The sequence below is a fragment of the Pogoniulus pusillus genome, chromosome Z, assembly GCF_015220805.1.
Source record: "Pogoniulus pusillus isolate bPogPus1 chromosome Z, bPogPus1.pri, whole genome shotgun sequence".
Lineage (NCBI taxonomy): Eukaryota > Metazoa > Chordata > Aves > Piciformes > Lybiidae > Pogoniulus > Pogoniulus pusillus.
In genome coordinates, this window is record NC_087309.1 from 55707353 (window position 1) to 55728015 (window position 20663).

General features: G+C 45.1%; 1 protein-coding gene across 3 annotated transcripts in view; it reads left to right on the plus strand.

Moving 5' to 3' along the window:
- The window catches only part of JAK2 (Janus kinase 2), a 133177-nt gene that overhangs the window by 60280 nt on the left and 52234 nt on the right, over window positions 1-20663 (plus strand). For all 3 annotated transcript variants that reach the window (XM_064176463.1, XM_064176465.1, XM_064176464.1), the window contains one exon: window positions 1888-2138. In XM_064176463.1, the coding sequence (XP_064032533.1) occupies window positions 1919-2138 (220 nt within the window). In that variant the 5' untranslated portion in view covers window positions 1888-1918. The remainder of the gene's footprint in view (window positions 1-1887; window positions 2139-20663) is intronic.

The window sequence follows — 20663 nt, forward strand, 5'->3', positions numbered from 1 at the left end:
CCCAGAATTGCCACCATGGTAGTGCAGTTTTATCCTGTATGTACAATTTAAGATTTTTGCCTATCACAGCTCATGAAGTTTATGTTCTTCTCCTTTTAAGGTATTTAGCCTTTTTTTTTTTTTTACTGCCAAATTGACTGTTGTGATCAATTTCCCTATCACAAGTCATCTTTAGCCCCACAGATGTACTCTTATGTTTTCCTCATTAATTGTATTTAGAAGCAGAAAATTTTGAAGCCTCTTGTTACAAACAGCTGTCTTCTGACAAAGCTAAACAATAGCTGTTGAAAGCTGCACTCCAAGCAAAACAATAAACATTAACATTTTCATGTCTTTAGTAATTGCTCAGTGTCTTCATCAATGACTGAGTGCATTCTCAGCAAATTTAGCGATGACACCAAAATGAGCTGCACACTTGATAGGCATGAGCGACAGTAAGCCATTTGGAGGGACCTTGACTGGCTTGAGAAGTGAGCCTATGTAAACCTCATGAAGTTAAACAAGGCCAAGTGCAAGGTCTTCATTTTGGGGTTGGAGTAGTCCCCAATACCAATACAGACTGGGGGATTAATGGATTGAGAGAAGCCCTGGGAATGACGATCTGGGGATATTGGTAGACAAAAAATGAGCCGTGAGCTGGCAATGTGTGCTTGCAGCCCACAAAGCTGATTGTGTCATATATAAAAAGCATGGCCAGCAGACTGAGGGTTGTGATTATCCTCCTCTGCTTTGTTCTCATGTGAGTCCACCTGGAGTACTACATCCAGGTCTGGTCTGCCCAGCACAAGGAAGACATGGACCTGTTGGAGCAGGTCCACAGGAGGGCCACAAAATGATCAGCAGGCTGGAATACCTCTCCAGTGGAGAAGGGCTGAGAGAGTTGGGATTGGTTTAACCTGGAAGAAAGAAGAACCCAGGGAAAACTTAGTGCAACCCAACCCACTCTGCTATTCTGAAAAATGGAATCTTTATAATTGGTGTCTTGTTTAGACCTCTTGTATGTTTTCAAAATATAAAATGATGAATTGCAGGTGGTAGTTACTTGGAATCGGTTTTAGTTAAAGCAAGCTTTCTAAACTATGGTCAAAGCTTATAAGCACGAATTATACTGGTTAAAATCAGTGTGGAGTCATGGAAGAGCAAAGATATTCTTCAGATGGCTTTTGGAATATACTGTCAATCTTACTTCTTGAAAAAGCCTGACCAAACAAACAACTTTATTTTACATTTTCAACTATACCTGTGGTTATATATTGGCTTATTAGTCTCTTTCTTTGATTGCATTTATCAGAAAGGATTTTTATCCTCAAACTCCTTATGAATAGACTTAAATGATTAGTGTGAAAGGAGGAGGTCTTGGAAGTCTGCTTATTTAGAACCTCACCTCAGCACATGTTGTAAGTGCGAGCTTAGGACTAAAATTCAGTGAAAGATGCTAGTCTCACCCTTCTCTTCATCATTGACAGGTTGTGACCTAGCTAGTTTCTATGTCTTTTAAGTTCTCAGTGCAATGTTTCTGATTAAACTAGGAATATAATGAGTTGCTCAGATGTAATTAAAGGGTTTCTTTTGGCTTTCAGGTTGAACTGGCATGTTTCACCTCAACAGGTGAACATGCACACTGAAAGCCAGTGAGAGATAATAAGTCCTGTGGCTGGACTCCTAGTTTATCTCTTTGTTTTTCCCATTATAGCGTCTCTTGATTTTCAGGAAAGGACTATGTAGCACATCAAGAGGAAACTCATCGTTTAGTAAATTTACTAAGCCAGTCTCTCATCCTTATCTGTCCATGTTTTTCCTTTGTCAGAACAGTAGTCTCAATAATAGGAGTGTTACATGCAAACCCAAATAGAGTTAGTCAAGTACTCCTCATTACATTTCTTTTAGGCAAATGCTCTGAGCAGAACTGAAACAAGCAATGGCCTGTCTTACAATGACAAACGCAGAAGGTACAGCAGCTTCTACTGTCCACCAGAATGGTGACTTCCAAGGGAATGCCAATGCACCTATGCAGATGGAATCATCGCTTCAAGTGTACCTTTATCATTGTCCTGGGAAGACAGGAGGTGATTACCTTCCATTTCCACCTGGAGAATATGTTGCTGAGGAGATTTGTGCTGTTTGCTGTAAAGCCTGTGGTAAGTATCTGCATAACTGTTTTCGTGCTAATTCCGCACATTTTAGTGTCTCTGTACATCTTATACTTTAGTGACTTTTGTCTTTTGATTGATGTACTGGTTTTAAACAAGTTTTTAATGACTCTACTTTTGTAAGGAATCTGTCGTTTTCTTCTGTGCTGTTGAATGTTTTATTCTGACTGAGCTGCATGCTCTGCATTGGTAGTTTGCTTGTATATACTAGTTCCACAAAAGTTCTTCTAGGATTGTGCCCTGTTGTTCCTTGGAGTTCTTCAGGCACGGTGGAGTCTGACTAAGGTCCAAGTTTGTAGAAATGCTTTTCATGTAATGTGAGAGTGTTAGACAGATGAGCACATGTGTCTTGGGTTCAAATGCAGGTTCCCAGAGACTCTTATAAATTTGGTAGACCCAATGACAATTTATAAAATTTATAGAGTTTATAGAGTGCCCTCCCCTCCTCCCCCTCCTTTCCCCAAAAGACAGGGAGAGAGATAAAAGGTAGGGACACCCCAATAAATCAATCTCACTCGATTTGGAAGTTAAAAAAGGAAAAGTTTAACAATAACTTAGAAAAAGGGATTGGAGGTAGGGGAGTTTACAAAGGATAAGGAAGGGAAAACAGCAAAATACAAAACAAGGATGGATACAACCCGAGTAGTGTGATGGTGTCTCTGCCTCGTGGCTGGTATGCAGTATCAGTGTGTGTGCGATCATGAACGCAGGTAAAAGGAGGAAAAGAGCAAGAGAGCGAGGAGCAGGAAGTGCGCCTCTTTTATACCGCAGGAAGTGGGGGGAGTGGGCTAACCATCACCTGGAGTGTGGCCCACCCCTGAGGAGGGGCCAAGACCCCTAGGGTCAGGTTCAGGGTCACTCCCCCAGGAGTGTTAACCCTATACATTCCACCCCTTGGTTAGACCACTTCCACCTTCCTAAGAACAGTCTTCTTCTCCAAAGATGGGAAAAAGTTGTCCATGGGTTAAGAGTTCTTGAAGTCCTTCTTGGTCCCCGGCTGTATCTCAAGGCGATGTGCTCCTCTGGCCCGGTGCAGGTTGGTGAGGTGTGAGCAGGGCAGGAACGGAGGAAAAGTCAGTGAAGCAGGAACAGTTCTTGTTGGAACTCAGGAAAAGAGTCTTTTCCCTCTGTGAAGAAAAAACATCAGGAACAGTCTCTCTTGGTGTCTGGCATCAGGGGAACAGGTGTGGATGAGATGGCTGTAGACATCCTCTGGAGGGAAATCAGGAACAGTCTCTCACTGCAGGGCATCAGTGACGAATCAGATGCAGGGTTCTGGTTGGACGCCGTGGTGTGATGTGATGTTGTAGGACTCTGGATAGCTGCTGCTGTGATGTAGGTTCTGTTGGACGCCGTGTAGTGGTGAGGGTATAACTACAAAAACAACTTGTAACCCCTTATGAACTATAATACAAGTATTGCACAACTATGATACAAGTATTGCACAACTATGATACAACTATTATACAACTATAATACAAGATAACCTGAAAGTATCTGGAACACATGGAATCAACTCTGAGATTTCAAAACCTTTTCAGCTAAAGAGAGATTTCTCTGAGGGACACACTCGATAACACCAGTTTCCATCATCACCCAGTATGTGTGACCAGGACCCTCTGCAGATACCACCCCTTTGATAGGTTTTCCCCCACCAGAGGCAGGAGCAACCCACACAGTCTTTCCCAGTAGATTCCTTTCACAGACTACAGGAACTCCATCTCCCTCAACTATGGGCAGTAGGGCAGACTGAGCAGGACCAGCTCTGTTAACTGATCCCCTGCTGTTCACCAGCCAAGTGGCTTCTGCAAGGTGCTTCTCCCAGTTTCTGAGAGTTCCACCTCCCATAGCCTTCAGGGTGGTTTTCAGCAGACCATTGTGTCGCTCAATCTTTCCTGCAGCCTGTGGGTGGTATGGGATGTGATAAACCCATTCTATCCCATGCTCTTTTGCCCAGTTGCTTACAAGGTGGTTCTTGAAATGGGTCCCATTGTCTGACTCAATTCTCTCTGGGGTACCGTGTCTCCACAGGATGTGGCTCTGCAGGCCCAGAATGGTGTTAGGGGCAGTAGCATGAGGTACTGGGTAGGTTTCCAGCCACCCCGTGCTTCCCTCCACCATGGTTAACACATACTGCTTGCCACTGCGAGACCGAGGCAGAGTGATGTAATCAATCTGCCAGGCCTCCCCATACCTGTACTTTGACCACCTTCCCCCGTACCACAAAGGCTTCATGCGCTTAGCTTGCTTTATGGTGGCACAGATGTCACATTCATGGATAACCTGAGTTATGGCCTCCATGGATATGTCCACGGATCTGTCTCGGGCCCATTGGTATGTGGCATCTCTTCCTTGGTGACCAGAAGAGTCATGTGCCCACCGAGCTAAGAACAGTTCACCTTTGTGCTTCCAGTCCAGGTCAATCTGGCAGATGTGGGCAGCCTGGTCAGCTTGGTGGTTATGCTGCTGCTCTTCAGTGGCTCTGCTCTTTGGGATGTGAGCACTGATGTGTCAGATTTTAACCGGTCGTTTGTCCAGGCGTGCAGAAATGTCTTGCCAGAGATCAGCAGCCCAAATAGGCTTCCCTTTTCTCTGCCAATCATTTCTCTTCCACTCCTTCAGCCACCCCCATAAGGCATTTGCTACCATCCATGAGTCAGTGTAGATGTACAGCATTGGCCACTGCTCTCGTTCTGCAATGTCCAGGGCCAGCTGGATGGCTTTCACCTCAGCATACTGGCTGGATTCGCCTTCTCCATCTCTTGCCTCTGCAACCCTGCGTGTGGGGTTCCAGACGGCAGCCTTCCATCTTCGCTTGCTGCCTACCAGGCGGCAGGATCCATCTGTGAAGAGAGCATATGCCTTTTCCTCCTCAGGAAGGTCACTGTATGGGGGGGCTTCCTCGGCATGGGTCACTGCCTTCTCTTCTGCTGGCTTTCCAAAGTCAGTGCCCTCTGGCCAGTTGGTGATGACCTCTACAATGCCTGGACGTTCGAGAGTCCCCATCCTAGCCCTCTGAGTTATCAGAGCCATCCACTTACTCCAAGTGGCATCTGTGGCATGGTGCGGAGTCGAACCCTTCCCTTTAAACATCCAAGTCAGGACTGGAAGCCTTGGAGCTAAAAGGAGTGGTGCCTCCATCCCAATCACCTCAGAGGCAGCTCTGACTCCCTCATAGGCAGCCAGGATTTCCTTCTCTGTGGGGGTGTAATTGGCTTCCGAGCCTTTGTATGCCTTGCTCCAGAACCCGAGTGGGCGGCCTCTTGTCTCATCAGGAGCTTTCTGCCATAGGCTCCAGCTAGGACCATTCTCACCGGCTGCTGTGTAGAGAATGTTCTTAATCTCTGGGCCGGTTTGAACTGGTCCCAAGGCCATGGCATGGACCACCTCTCGTTTGATCTGGTCAAATGCCACCTGCTGCTCAGGTCCCCACTCAAAGTTATTCCTCTTTCTTGTAACGTCAAAGAGGGGTTTCACAACTTGACTGTACCCGGGAATGTGCATCTTCCAAAAGCCCACAAACCCCAGGAAGGATTGTGTCTCCTTCCGGTTAGTGGGTTCCACCATAGTGGCCACTTTATTCACCACATCCATAGGGATGTGGCGTCGGCCATCCTGCCATCGAACTCCCAGGAACTGGATCTCTCTGGCAGGCCCTTTCACTTTGCTTCTCTTAATGGCAAAACCTGCATCCAACAGGATATTAATGATCTTCTCACCCTTCTGGAAGACCTCCTCTGCTGTCTCACCCCATACAATGATGTCATCGATGTACTGCAGATGTTCCGGAGCTCCACCCTTCTCCAGTGCAGTCTGGATGATGCTATGGCAGATTGTAGGGCTGTGCGTCCACCCTTGAGGCAGTCTGTTCCAGTGGTACTGGACTCCTCTCCAGGTGAAGGCAAACTGCGGCCTACATTCTTCTGCAATGGGGATGGAGAAGAAAGCATTAGCAATGTCAATTGTGGCATACCATTTGGCCTCCTTCGTTTCCAGTTCATACTGCAGCTCCAACATATCAGGCACGGCTGCGCTGATTGGAGGAGTCACTTCATTCAGGCCTCGGAAATCCACCGTAAGTCTCCACTCCCCTGTCTCCTTTCGCACTGGCCATATCGGGCTGTTGAAGGGCGAGTGGCTCTTGCTGATGACAATCTGCTGCTCCAGGCGGCGAATCAGCTGCTGTATGGGTAGCAGGGAGTCTCTGTTGGTGCGGTATTGCCTGTGATGAACTACACGAGAAGCAATGGGTAACTTGACATCTTCCACCTTGTGGGTACCAACCACGGAAGGGTCATCTGACAAGCCAGGCATGATAGACAGCTGCTCTTTGTCTGCAGTCTCTACAGCTGTTATGCCAAAAGCCCACTTGTTCCCCTTCGGATCTTTAAAGTACCCTTCCCGGAGAAAGTCGATCCCCAGGATGCAAGGTGCATCAGGGCCAGTTACTATGGAGTGCTTCTCCCACACATTCCCGGTGAGGCTTATCTCAGCCTGCAGCACAGTCAACTCCTGAGACCCCCCTGTGACTCCTGCAATTGTAACAGTTTCTGTCCCCCTGTGGCTGGAGGGGATCAGAGTGCATTGGGCACCAGTGTCTACCAACGCTCTGTACTTCTCAGCTTCAGAAGTGCCAGGCCATTTCACAAACACGTCCCAATATACTCTGTTATCCCTGGCCTCCGCCTGGCTGGAGACAGGGCACCTCTAATGCTGAGCAGTGTGACCGCATGAGGCACATGGACCTGAGTTACTGGCTTCACCACCCCTTGAGCGAGAGGGCTGCCTGCGGGACACTGGGGCAACCCCTCTTCTGGAGGAGTTATTCCCTGTGTTTGTCCCCTGCAGTTCCCTTACCCTGGCCCATAGAGCTGAGGTGGGCTGGCCATGCCATCTATCCATGTTTTCCCCATGGTCACACAGTGTTCTCCAGAGTGACCCCCTGTGTGTACCCTGTCTGCTCTGGGCTGGTCTCCTGCGGGGAGGAGGAGGAGCACAGCGGCGTGTGTTCCTTACAGCTGAGACTTGCACCCATTCTGAAGGTGAAGAGCAGTCATCCTCTGCCTTCTGCAGTTCAGAGAAAGAGGCTTTCAGCTCGTTCATTTCTTGGGTGAGGGTCTCTACAGTGGCAATTAAGGTTTTCCTCGACAAACTGTCTTCAAACTGTCTTAGGTCATTCACAAACTCCCTGATTGTGGGAAGGTTGTTGGGGTCTCTGCCCAGCAGCAGTGCTCCCAATGTGGGGGCATATGTGGAAGGGGCACACTGAGTCAGTTTCTTTAAGAGGGCTGGCTTCATGCGGACATCATCAGGGTCCGAGGGCCTCTGGTCGGCTCCATAAATTATCTCTTGAACCGCCATTTGCCTCAGGTATGAGATACCCTGTTCCATATCTGTCCATCTAAGGGGATGGAAAATCATGTCATCCTTAGTCGGGTACCTGTACCTCACAGCTATCAGAAGCCTGGCCCAAAGTGAGTGGGTACCATCGAGCCTTCCCAGCTCCTTATCCACACCTCCATCCCTCGACAAGGATCCCAGCTGCTTTGCCTCCCTCTGATCTAGGTCCACTGTTTCTGCTCCTGCATCCCAGCATTTCAAAAGCCAGGCTAAAAGGGACTGTCCGTTTGCCCTTGCATACTCCTGCCTTATGTGCCTGATTTCCTTTCTGGGCGTGGAGCTGATAAGGATCACTCCATTATCAGGTCCATTTCCAGCTGGTTGCTGTTGCTGGGGGGTGCTGGTTCCCGAAGAGGTCCCTTGCCCTGGATCGGTATCTGCGGGAGGGTTTTGATTTGATCTTGCTGGCCGCGTCGTAATTGGCGCCAGGTGAAGGGGGCTGGGCTGAGGGGGCAGGGTCCGGGGGGCTGCCCTGGGCGGGACCGGAGGCGGAGTTCGGGGCGGAGCCGTGCTAGGGGCGGTGCCTGCGCTGGGGGCGGCCGGAACGGCCTGACCTGTCGCCCAACCCCCGCAGCTGCAGCTCGGGCAGTGAGGACCACCCCTCCCCCTAAGCACCCTAATGGCGGCGCCCACCCGATATTTCCACGTGTCCCAGTTCACCGCTATCTTATTAATTCCCAAACCCAAATTTACACACAGTGAAATAACAGCTATCCAGTACCATTTCTCGCCCAAAATATCTGGGGCTTCTGTGCTCCAATGCATATACTCAGATTGATTCCATGTTCCAGAAACATTTCTAAACACAGTGATATTACTAACAGAATTCAGGAAATAGGCATAGACTCGGGCAGGCAAATGCTTAGAATATTCCCAGAGCATATCAATGACAATCCAGAAGACATGGTAACTTATAAACTTTAACAGCCAGCCCCACAACAGCCATGCAAAAGCATTAATGATTAAGACTGTCAGAATATCCATTTTTTAACTTCCAAATCTTCTCTGAAAGAATTCTTTCTACCTAGCCCCACGTTGAGACGCCAAATAAATTGTCTTGGGTTCAAATGCAGGTTCCCAGAGACTCTTATAAATTTGGTAGACCCAATGACAATTTATAAAATTTATAGAGTTTATAGAGTGCCCTCCCCTCCTCCCCCTCCTTTCCCCAAAAGACAGGGAGAGAGATAAAAGGTAGGGACACCCCAATAAATCAATCTCACTCGATTTGGAAGTTAAAAAAGGAAAAGTTTAACAATAACTTAGAAAAAGGGATTGGAGGTAGGGGAGTTTACAAAGGATAAGGAAGGGAAAACAGCAAAATACAAAACAAGGATGGATACAACCCGAGTAGTGTGATGGTGTCTCTGCCTCGTGGCTGGTATGCAGTATCAGTGTGTGTGCGATCATGAACGCAGGTAAAAGGAGGAAAAGAGCAAGAGAGCGAGGAGCAGGAAGTGCTCCTCTTTTATACCGCAGGAAGTGGGGGGAGTGGGCTAACCATCACCTGGAGTGTGGCCCACCCCTGAGGAGGGGCCAAGACCCCTAGGGTCAGGTTCAGGGTCACTCCCCCAGGAGTGTTAACCCTATACAACATGTAATGAGTTTAGCAGAAGTGCTCCCTAGGATTCAATCAGGAGACACCATGAGGAAGTAGCGTGGTGTTTAACAGTTTGCAGAGCTGTAGCTGCATGAGATTCCACCACTCCAGTGGCCTTGTAGGTCTGACTTTGATGGACCTGAGAGTGTTCTGAAGTTAAGGTGTCTTTTTGATGGTGACTGAAACCAAGAGCTTCCCCTGTGTTTCCAAGGTTCTGTAGTCTTTTTCATCCAGGTGAAAAAAAAAGTGTTGTCTTCGTATGTTATTAAATATGCCCATACTCATGTATCACAGTATCACAGTATCACCAAGGTTGGAAGAGACCTCACAGATCATCAAGTCCAACCCTTTACCACAGTGCCCAAGGCTAGACCATGGCACCAAGTGCCACATCCAACCTTGCCTTGAACTGTAATAAGGATAGATTTCTTTGCATTGGAGCCCACGGTTTTTAGGCTTCAGTTTTGCTTCTGTTAGGCTTGTCAACTTTATTCAGACCCTTAGGTACAGCATCTGAAGGTCTATAAAGTTAGTATGGGAAGGAGGTTCTCCATGTTGAGTGTTTAATTTGTATTGAATTTTTACATTAGGTGACAGTAATAGTTTATTTTTTTAAGTAGAAATATATACTCTTGTGGTCACTGTGGGTATTGTTAAGGGAGTAAAATAAAGAACAATCTTACTAGGTAGTGGTGGAAAAAATGCTTGTTTAATATTTGTGTACCAGCTTGCCAGAATATTGACCTTTTGAGGGCTTGTGCCCATCAGGTTTAGTATGTTCAAAACAGCATAGTCTTTGAGAGAATGTATTGTACCATTGACATGGCTCCAGGTGCTTTGCTTCCTATCTGAACAGATTTATTTGTTTTCCTTTGATAGAATTAAGAGTGATCTGAACACAATTTTTATTTTCAGTTACTCTTGCAATGAGTCAGTCAGTACAAGGTCACCTTCCAGAAAATCATAGAGTGGTTTGCATTGGAAGAGACCCCAAAGATCATCTGGTTTCCCCCTGTCTTGGGCAGAGACATTTTCCACTAAATTTGGTTGCTCAAGGCGCCTTGAATGCATACAGGGGGAGGGCATCTGCAGTTTCCCTGGGCAGCCTGTTCCAGTGTCTTGCCACCCTTACTGTATATAATCTCTTCCTAATACCTAGCCTAAAACTACCCTCTTTTCATGAGAATATCCCTGTCCTATCCTATTTCTCAACCCAGTCTGAATTCATGGGAACAGTAACTGCCTTGGTAGTTAGTTTCACCTTTGCTCTGCTTTGAATTTTCCTTGTTTCACTTTTCAGATGTGTGTTCAAGATAAGTTTTTCTCCTGTACCTGTCACCAACCCTAGGGAGATATTTGTAGACCATATTCAAATATCTTTTGGTCTTATTATTGATAAAACTTAAATTGGCTGATTCCTTTAACTTGCATGTCATATCTCTTCTACTTCTTTTGCTGTCTTCTGCACTATATCCAGTTCCATACAAAAATGTGCAGCCCAGGCCATGTATGATTTTCTTCTCACTCACATCACAAATGTACAAAATCTGGTTCCTGCTAATGCACAGATCCAGTCGTTCATATTTCCTGTGATATTGTCTGAAGACTTCATGCTGCTGTCCCATCTGTGGTTTTTTTTACCCAATGTGCAAACACTGATCAACGTGCAGAAGGAAGATAGCTGCTTTATTTAAGTTCTGTGCAGAAAAGGATGCTAGGTGGTAACTCCACAAAGCTAGCACTCAGGTTGAAATTTGGGGCAGGTATTTATACAATAAAATGTATTAGTTTTGCCTGAAGGTGACACCCCCTGCCTAGACAGTGGTTAGCTTGATTCTTACTTCATCTTAAAATCACTGTGCTTGCTCTAAGGGCAAGGGCCTTGTAGGGGTAGAAAGCTTCTCTAGGTCAGAGGTGTGGGTGTTTTTTATTATAAGGATACTATCACCAGTTTAAGGTGGCCAAAGATTATGTTTGCTTTTATCATTTATCAGTGTGCCCATGCTCACCCTTGCATTTTGTTATTGTTCCTACCCAAAATATTGTACTTTTAAATACAGTACATCTGGTTTCTGCCAACTACCACTAGCTAGGAGACCACTCAGAACACTATTCTCACAGACCGGTTGTCCTGGTTGCCTTGGTTTCAAAACAGGGTCTTCATGGCTACCTGATTTTTAATAATTGGAACTTTTTCTTGACATCAAATTTCCCTCCTTGAGACTTGGGAAACATTCCACATTCGTGACAAGTCTCACCTCATATTTTTCCTGAGAAAGACTCAGATTCCTGTTCTGTTTTCTTTAGAAAGAGATTGCCCTCTTCAGAAATAGATTGCCCTGTAATTAATCATTTGTTGGAGTGTTCTAGTTCCTGTTGTCTATCGACAGAGTTCTGATTATATTGGTAAACACTGAATGATACAACAATTTAGCAGCAAAATGTAGTATATAGTTTAGTCCAACCTTACCAATCCTTCTTAAGGCTTCTAGCTTTCTGGGGTACCGGTTTCTGTTTTGCTGGCATGATTGGTACCTAGCTCAGAGGTGTAGCCTTTTAACTGTTCTAAAAAGATTTTTTTTAATCGCAGTATCACCAAGGTTGGAAGAGACCTCATAGATCATCAAGTCCAACCCCTTACCACAGAGCTCAAGGCTAGACCATGGCACCAAGTGCCACGTCCAACCTTGCCTTGAACAGCCCCAGGGATGGCGACTCCACCACCTCCCCGGGCAGCCCATTCCAGTGTCCAATGACTCTCTCAGTGAAGAACTTTCTCCTCACCTCCAGCCTAAATTTCTCCCAGCATAGCTTGAGGCTGTGTCCTCTCATTCTGGTACTGGCCACCTGAGAGAAGAGAGCAACCTCCTCCTGGCCACAACCACCCCTCAGGTAGTTGTAGACAGCAATGAGGTCACCCCTGAGCCTCCTCTTCTCCAGGCTAAACAATCCCACCTCCCTCAGCCTCTTCTCACAGGGCTTGTGCTCGAGGCCTCTCACCAGCCTCGTTGCCCTTCTCTGGACATGGTCAAGCATCTCAATGTCCCTCCTAAACTGGGGGGCCCAGAACTGAACACAATACTCAAAGTGTGGTCTAACCAGTGCAGAGTCCAGAGGCAGAATGACCTCCCTGCTCCTGCTGACCACACCATTCCTGATGCAGGCCAGGATGCCACTGGCTCTCTTGGCCACCTTGGCACACTGCTGGCTCATGTTCAGGCGGGTATCAATCAGCACCCCCAGATCCCTCTCTGTCTGGCTGCTCTCCAGCCACTCCGACCCCAGCCTGTATCTCTGCATGGGGTTGTTGTGGCCAAAGTGCAGCACCCTGCACTTGGAGCAATTGAACCCCATCCCATTGGCCTCTGCCCATCTGTGCAGGCGGTCAAGGTCCCGCTGCAGAGCCCTTCTGCCCTCCAACCCAGCCACATCTGCCCCCAGCTTGGTGTCATCTGCAAACTTGCTGATAACTGACTCGAATGAATACTACTCCTTATCAAGTCATGGGGTTGTATTGTTTTAACAATCTTCACTGGAGTTTAAGTAAAGACTGTGAAGTAGTGATTTGTATAAATAAAATGAGTAGAGCTGAAGCAGAGCAGTTTCTGCCTGGTGACTACTACAACAGTATCATACAACCTTTTTGTCAAGAGAATTTCTGATTTCATTTCTTTAGAAACTGGTGTGAAAGGCTGAAATGGCAGGTTTTCGTTCTCCTTCAAATCAGTTATTACCACTTAAATCAAGAGGTACCACCTCAGTATTTTCTGGTTTTTCTAGGAGGTTTTGTGATTTTGCAACAGAACACCTAGGTCTGCAAAGCTTACAGTCATATAATGTTCGTGTTGGCAAGGCTTCTTCCAGGACTCAGCTGTGAAGCAGAGTACTTCATAAAGAGAGTGGTTCAGGTAGTAGGCATGTCTGAAATACAAAGTATTTGCTGCTGGTAATGAACCTTCTCTGTGATCTGATTCATTGTTAGATCTCTTGATAGCAAAGCTGGTTGCATCAAAGTGTGAATGACTGCTATTGATGACAAAGAAGACTGGATATAGGCAAATATCAGCAGTCACAGACAGAGTCTTGTCATGTTCCTTATACACAGTTCACACAACTGACAGTTTTCCATGCTGTGCTTAGATATGGCATGCATTTGCTTTATAAACACTAGTCTGTCTAAATACTGTTCTGTAGTTGTATGCTAGTTTGAGGCATGCATGCAGTAGCTGTTTTATAATTTTATTTTAATTTTTTTTTAATATAATAAATATGAAAATCTTAATAGGTTTGTATTTTAATGTGAAAAACTGTTGAACTTGAAACTGAATATCACATTTTCTAACCAGAAATGGACAAACAAATGGAGTGTTTGGAAATTTAAGTTGGCTAGTTAGTGTCATGGTTCATCTCTTGTATGTTAACTGTTATGGTAATTGCTGTGTAAAAAAATTATTAAAGCCACTCCAAACCCAAGAGAGGTCTTTACTCTCAGCCAAAGAGAGGAAGTAGTATTAGAGGAAATAAAAGAAGTGGTGAAAATGAAATATGATGGGAAAATTGTTCTAGTGATTACAGAATTGATTTGTCTTCTAAATTCAGTATCAGAGGTCTGATGTCCCAACTCATGAACTTAAACCTTTTAATTTCCTTCATGCTCTCAAATCTCAAATTAGATTTCTCTGTTAATGCATTTTAAAGTCTTTACAATCAGTTTCTAATACTATTAAGCAGTCAGGACCCTTCAAGCAAAAGTAATAGTAATGGTTCAGGGAAGCCACCAGCTGATGCAAGTGATAACACAAGCTTCATGTGATATTCTACAGAGGAAGTAAATAGAATTGTCTATAGATTTACTATAAACTTTGTTTAGAATCGTTTTACTCAAAGTGTAAATGATAGACAAAGCCCTAGAAATCTGTGTTTAGAAACAAACAGATGTAGTTGAAAATGGAACTGAAAAATGAACTGAATTTTGTTGTGGTGTAGGTGCATCAGCTACAGACTACTTGGAGTGTCTGAAGTCTTTGAATTTGAATCTTGACTGTATTTATTTGTGCAGATGTTTTGCATGCTCAATTAATGTGACTATGCTATAGGAGTAATTTTGCAGTGACACTGCCCAGTCTTTTTTAAGTGGATTTTTTAAGAACACACATCTGTAGTAAGATTATTTTATCATCAGATAAACATTGAAAAATAGAACAAAAACAGAAAGAAAATCCCCACACAACCAGGAAAACAAAAAACTCCCATTAACAACTGTGTACTGTACATTGTAATTTACCAGAATCATACACAATACCTTGTGCACAAGACCAGTATTACATAGAAACATGTTTTTTTTCTTAAAGTAAACATTCATTGCTTTAATCTATGGGCTGGAAAATATGTGTAAAAATTACATGCATCACTTGTTTGCCTGATCCAAATTGTTACTGAATTGAAGAAGTTCAACATCTTCATCTGGACGAGGGGATTGAGTCCAGCATCAGTAAGTTTGCAGATGACACCAAGCTAGGAGCAGGTGCTGATCTGTTGGAAGGTAGGAGAGCCCTGCAGAGGGACCTGGCCAGGCTGGATGGGTGGGCAGAGGCCAATGGGATGACATTTAACAAGGCCAAGTGCAGGGTTCTGCACTTTGGCCACAACAATCCCAAGCAGTGCTACAGGGTGGGGACAGTGGCTGGAGAGCAGCCAGGAAGAAAGGGACCTGGGGGTACTGGTAGATAGTAGGCTGAAGATGAGGCAGCAGTGTGCCCAGGTGGCCAGGAGAGCCAATGGCATCCTGGCCTGCATCAGGAACAGTGTGGCCAGCAGGACAAGGGAGGTTATTCTTCCCCTGTACTCAGCACTGGTCAGGCCACACCTTGAGTCCTGTGTCCAGTTCTGGGCCCCACAATTCAAGACAGATGTTGAGGTGCTGGAGCATGTCCAGAGAAGGGCGACGAAGCTGGTGAGGGGCCTGGAACACAAACCCTATGAGGAGAGGCTGAGGGAGCTGGGCCTGTTTAGCCTGGAGAAGAGGAGGCTCAGGGGTGACCTCATTGCTGTCTACAACTACCTGAAGGGAGGCTGTAGCCAGGTGGGGGTTGGCCTCTTCTCCCAGGCAACCAGCAACAGAACAAGGGGACACAGTCTCAAGTTGTACTGGGTTAGGTCTAGCCTGGATGTTAGGAGGAAGTTCTTCCCAGAGAGAGTGATTGGCATTGGAATGGGCTGCCCAGGGAGGTGGTGGAGGCACTGTCCCTGGAGGTGTTCGAGCAAAGCCTGGATGAGGCACTTAGTGCCATGGTCTAGTTGACTGGCTAGGGCTGGGGGGTAGATTGGACTGGATGAACTTGGAGGTCTCTTCCAACCTGGTTGATTCTATGATTCTATATTTTTATATTGTTTTTTAGACTTGAAGTTTGAGAGATAAAATTCTGTGTTAGTCTTTCACAAAGTTATTTGATAGTCTGTATAGCACGATGCAGCTCCTTTTATTCATCCTTCATTACTGACATGGGGAGATCAAAACCCAATAGCTGATAGCTATTAAGTCAAGGTATTGCCTTCATTAATGGCATGCTGGATGTGAAGGGATTGCCCTCCTAGTTCACATAACCAAAGATGGATTCTACGTGCCTTATGGACACATAGTGATACATATTCAGTGCGTTTTCTGAGGATTATTCTGTGTAGAATCATTTAAATAGATAATTCTTTTTACTTCTTGGTCTCTGCTGTCACTTTCTGACCTTTCAGCAGCATTACAATCTCTCATTGATGTTTGGCTGTCTTCTCAGTATGTGAATTTTTGTCGCTTTAGCTCCTTTGTTCTCTGCAGCTCTGTCTTTTATTATCTTCTCTTTTAGCCAGCTCAAGGCTTCCAACTAACATTTCTGCTAAGAACTACATGAAGAGAGACATTTCTGGCTGCTCTGCTTTTGTCAGACGTTTGTATATAACTTTTGCAACTGTAGTAAGGGATATTATTCTATTTCAATAATTTCAAGTGCAGCAATATTCTGGAACAAATGCATAATTTTTAAGAGGAAGAAAAACAGTGTAGCTCCATTTGTTGAAATAAAAAATCAGGTGATCTGTATGTTACTGGGCATGGGCATTGAAAGGTACAAGTTAACATTCAGAATTATAAATGCTAACAAGTGAAGGACAGACAAGGGCTCAATTTACTCTTCATACAGACAAAGACAGCAAAGAGGATTCTTTGTTGTGGTGTGGTGTGTTTGTTTTTGTTTTTTCCTCTTTCTTTGTTTTTTTGTTAATGCCAGTATTTCTGATTTGTAGAGGGAGTTCCAAAGTCACGTTCCTTGCGTAGTTAAAACTTCAGAGTGACAATTACATGCTCTGGCTTGAAGTGTCTTTACTAGGTTTCTTTAAGAGATGGAGTTGTTGGCAATGACTACTGTAATGTACTTGGTGAAACCTACCAGCTTAACATTTGAATTTAAGAATATGACTTGGAATTTTTATCTTGTTCGGTGTGTTTTCATGGGATCATTAATAGTTAGGGAAAGATGTGTTACTGAGATGAGGTAAATATTCAGCATTGGCCTTTGTTAGCTGGGGAAGATGTATTACTGAGATGAGGTAAATATTGACCTTTGTTAGCTGGGGAAGATGTATTACTGAGATGAGTTAAGTATTCATCATTGAGTGGTGTTTAGTATTTGGCTGGAATCCTGAAATGGGCTGGTGATTCATAGGCTAATGCACTGTAATTGAGCTGAAATTATTTGGAATACAGACAGCCATGCCTTAAAACAGCTAAGTCAATGCTTTATAGGCAGCTGATCTGTAATGTAGCTGATTGCACTTTACTCATCAAATGAGACCCATGGGATAGATTTCTTTTTGACTCTGTAAGATGGAATTAATTCAATATAAAAACTCTAATTGATCAAATGTGCCTTACTGCATAATAAATTTGAAAAGTTTGGATGTACGGCTTATTAGTCAATTCAGGGTTATTCCCTTGGAAGTTTTGTTTAGTTTTGGTTTCTCTTTTTGACTGCCTTACGTAGAGTTTTCTGTTTCTGTGATTTCCTGTCCCTTTTCACAGAAAATCATGTGTTAGGGCCTGTAGTTTAGCCTGGAGAAGAGGAGGCTCAGGGGTGATCTCATTACTGTCTACAACTACCTGAAGGGGCATTGTAGCCAGGTGGGGGGTGGCCTCTTCTCCCAGGTAACCAGCAATAGAACAAGGGGACACAGTCTCAAGTTGTGCCAGGGTAGGTATAGGCTGGATATTAGGAAGAAGTTCTTCCCAGAGAGAGTGATTGGCATTGGAATGGGCTGCCCAGGGAGGTGGTGGAGGCACCGTCCCTGGAGGTGTTCAAGCAAAGCCTGGATGAGGCACTTAGTGCCATGGTCTAGTTGACTGGATAGGGCTGGATACTAGGTTGGACTGGATGATGTTGGAGGTCTCTTCCAATCTGATTGATTCTATGATCAGATGATTAGCCTGTAGATTTCAGCAGTTTTAATTTGGCATCCGTAGTGGTTTGGGTGCTACCTGCCCCCCCCCCTCCCCCACTTTGTAAATCACCCAGACTAGACTTGGGTGGCTCTGGAAATGGAATGAAGGTTATTATTTACAGCTAGCACAATATACAAGCAGATATTTACAGTATATATACAGTTACATACAGAAATATACAAGGTAAAAGGTAATAGAGAAACACAACAGCCCTCCCAGAAACCTGAATCCCCAGGAGGGGCTCCCCAACTGCCCTTCCACTTTCTCCCACTCCTCTGCCTTACCCCAGACCTTGCCTTGTGCCCCAAGGAAGAAAGAAGGGTTGGCCAGGGGTTGCGGAGGGGAGTTTGTCTGGGTTTTTGGGGAATGAAATCTGAGGCCAAATTTGAAAGAATTTAAAAAGATTTATTGTTATAAACACTAGGAATCCCCTTCCCCAAACGTATTTGTAACTACCCCACGTAAGTCCTTCACATGCGGTTGCGAATTGAATTACAGAAGGACTACGTATGAGAAATCAGGAATTTAGCAACAGTTTGAAAGAATTATAGGAAGAGTCTGTAACTTGAGAGAGTTTCACTGGAAGGCTTTGAGAGATTATTCTGTCTTTAGATCAAGGTTTCTCCGTTACTCGCTGTCCGAATTCAGTTCTGAAATGTGCTGAATGTCGTGGATGGAGCGCGCTGTCTGAGCCTCCGCGGGTCCGGGCCAAGCTGGGCGTTGGCTTCCGAAGGCTGGCGAGGATCGGAGCGCTGCCGAGTCGGCTGTAGCTTCGGTGCACACGCGAATGCCGTGCGAGTGCCAGGCTGCGCCGTGCGTGTGTGTGTGAGAGCGAGCGAGCAAGCAAAAAGGGTGCTTTATTAAGGCAATGCAGCATCTTTATAATGTCCAGAAGAGGGGTGTCAGCCAGACTCGGGTGAACATACGTGAACAGTACAGATTGGTTCAAAGTTACGAGTAAGACAGGGATAGGCTATTTTTCACCAAAAGCAACCTGTGGCACCACCCTAGAAGGCTAGCAGGATCAGCCCCCAGCAGGTATGCGTAGGGTGCTCACAATGTCTGAGAACCAAGGTCCCTTTCTCAAAATAATGGCCTATGTTTACAGATTATGCCCCTCTGTAGGAGAAATTCTCCCGCAGGCTGTAATGGCCATAGTCAGTTCCCAGGCAGATGGGTGATTGGGGCGGGGGGGGGGAAGTAAGATTTCAACTATGTGATTGATGGCCTTTTGAGCCATAATTCTGTATAAATGAGGGCTTTGCAAGAGAGCTTTATAACCCTCCACCACACCAGGGTGGGTAGGAAGCAAGTGGATTAATCAGAGAGACAGAGGGTGAGATTAGAGAGAAATGCAGCTCAAAGCCCAGGCTGTGCCCAAATGCCTTATCTATGTTTTTACTGTTGTTCTTACACATCTCAGCAAAGCTATGAGTGAAGTAGACATCAGTGTGGTTTCCCTTGCACAGCCTGTAATCTCATTCTTCTCACCTAAACATTCTAGCTAGCTTCAAACTAGCACAACAGCTTATTAGTCAATTCAGGGTTATTCCCTTGGAAGTTTTGTTTAGTTTTGGTTTCTTTTTGATTGCCTTACATAGAGTTTTCTGTTCCTGTGATTTCCTGTCCCTTTTCATAGAAAATCACGTGTTAGGGCTTGTAGTTTAAGCTTTAACTTAACGTCAGATGATTAGCCTGTAGATTTCAGCAGTTTTAATTTGGCATCTGCCCATTAGACCTGGCTATTGTCTCTCCACAAAGATGGAGCCTTTCTTGTAATGTATTTGGGTTGTTATGTAGGACTGAATTGCTTTTTATTCCACCAGTTTATGCAATTTCATATGTGGAGTTGATGAGTTGTTTCTAACTGATTCTTGCATGCACTTTCAATGTGATGAAAGAAATTTGGGGCTGCCCCCTTCAGTAGTTACTTAGATGTTGTTCAGAACATCACAAATAAACAAAGAATTCCAAACACACACACACACACACAGAGCTACCTTCTGGTCTTTTGTGTGAATTTCAATTATTTCATTAAGTCTTTGGGCAGAGTTGTGAGTATTTTGCATTCTCCCATGTTTATTTTGTCTCTTAGTATTTTAAGTTATTTTTGTTAACTTCATCTGTTACTTTTGTCGTCTTTTTCCCCCCCAGAGTGTCTTTAATGTAAGTACAGTTTTCTTTCATTATTAGCTACTGTGACTCTCACACTGTAATTTTAATCCCACTTTTTGACTTCTAGACCTGCATCTCTTCCTGTGTTTGTCAGTGGTTGATGTTCATCTTTCTGTGCTGTCAGTGCTCAGGTATTTAACCTGTCTTACAGCTTGTAGTACTGGCATTGCGTGGAAGCATAGCATTGCAGCATAGTATGGTGCTGTGGCATCTGTTTTATGTTAAGCTGCACTTTCAGTTGGGGGACCCAAAGGCAGATCAACATTCTGGCGTCACTCAAGGCTCAGTGCTCAGTTGATTTCTGTAGTTTGTGGTTAAGTGGAATTGCTTGACAGTATTCATTAAAATGATCTGTGTGCCTGGTGGGGTATTGGTAGTGGGGGGAAGGGGCTACTGGCATGGGCTTTTGTAAGAATCTTCTAGAAGCTCTTGCAGCTCCTAGTTGGACCCACCTGTGGTCAAGGCTAAGCCAGACAGCACCTCTGTGAGAATATAAGGAGAAAAATCTGTTGGGTTAATTCCTTTGTTTTGGGCTTTCTTTTGTTGTGGAGTGTGTGGGACATCAGAGAGACAACTGTGCAGACACTGGGTTTGGTGAGGAAGGAGTGGGAGAGAGATACTGGAGCAGTCATTCCCCTTCAGCCTGTAGTAAGAGGCAGGCTGAGTCCTTACAGCTCTTAGGCGCCAACAGTGAGGCAGAATCCAGTCCACAACCTGTGAAAGACCTCACACTGAAGCAGGACACTGATCCCAAAGACAACCATGACTCTGTGAGAAGCCTGCACTGAAGCAGCCCATTGTAAGAATTGTGGCCCAGGGAAGGGACTGGTGCTGATGGGAGAAATTCATGGAGGAC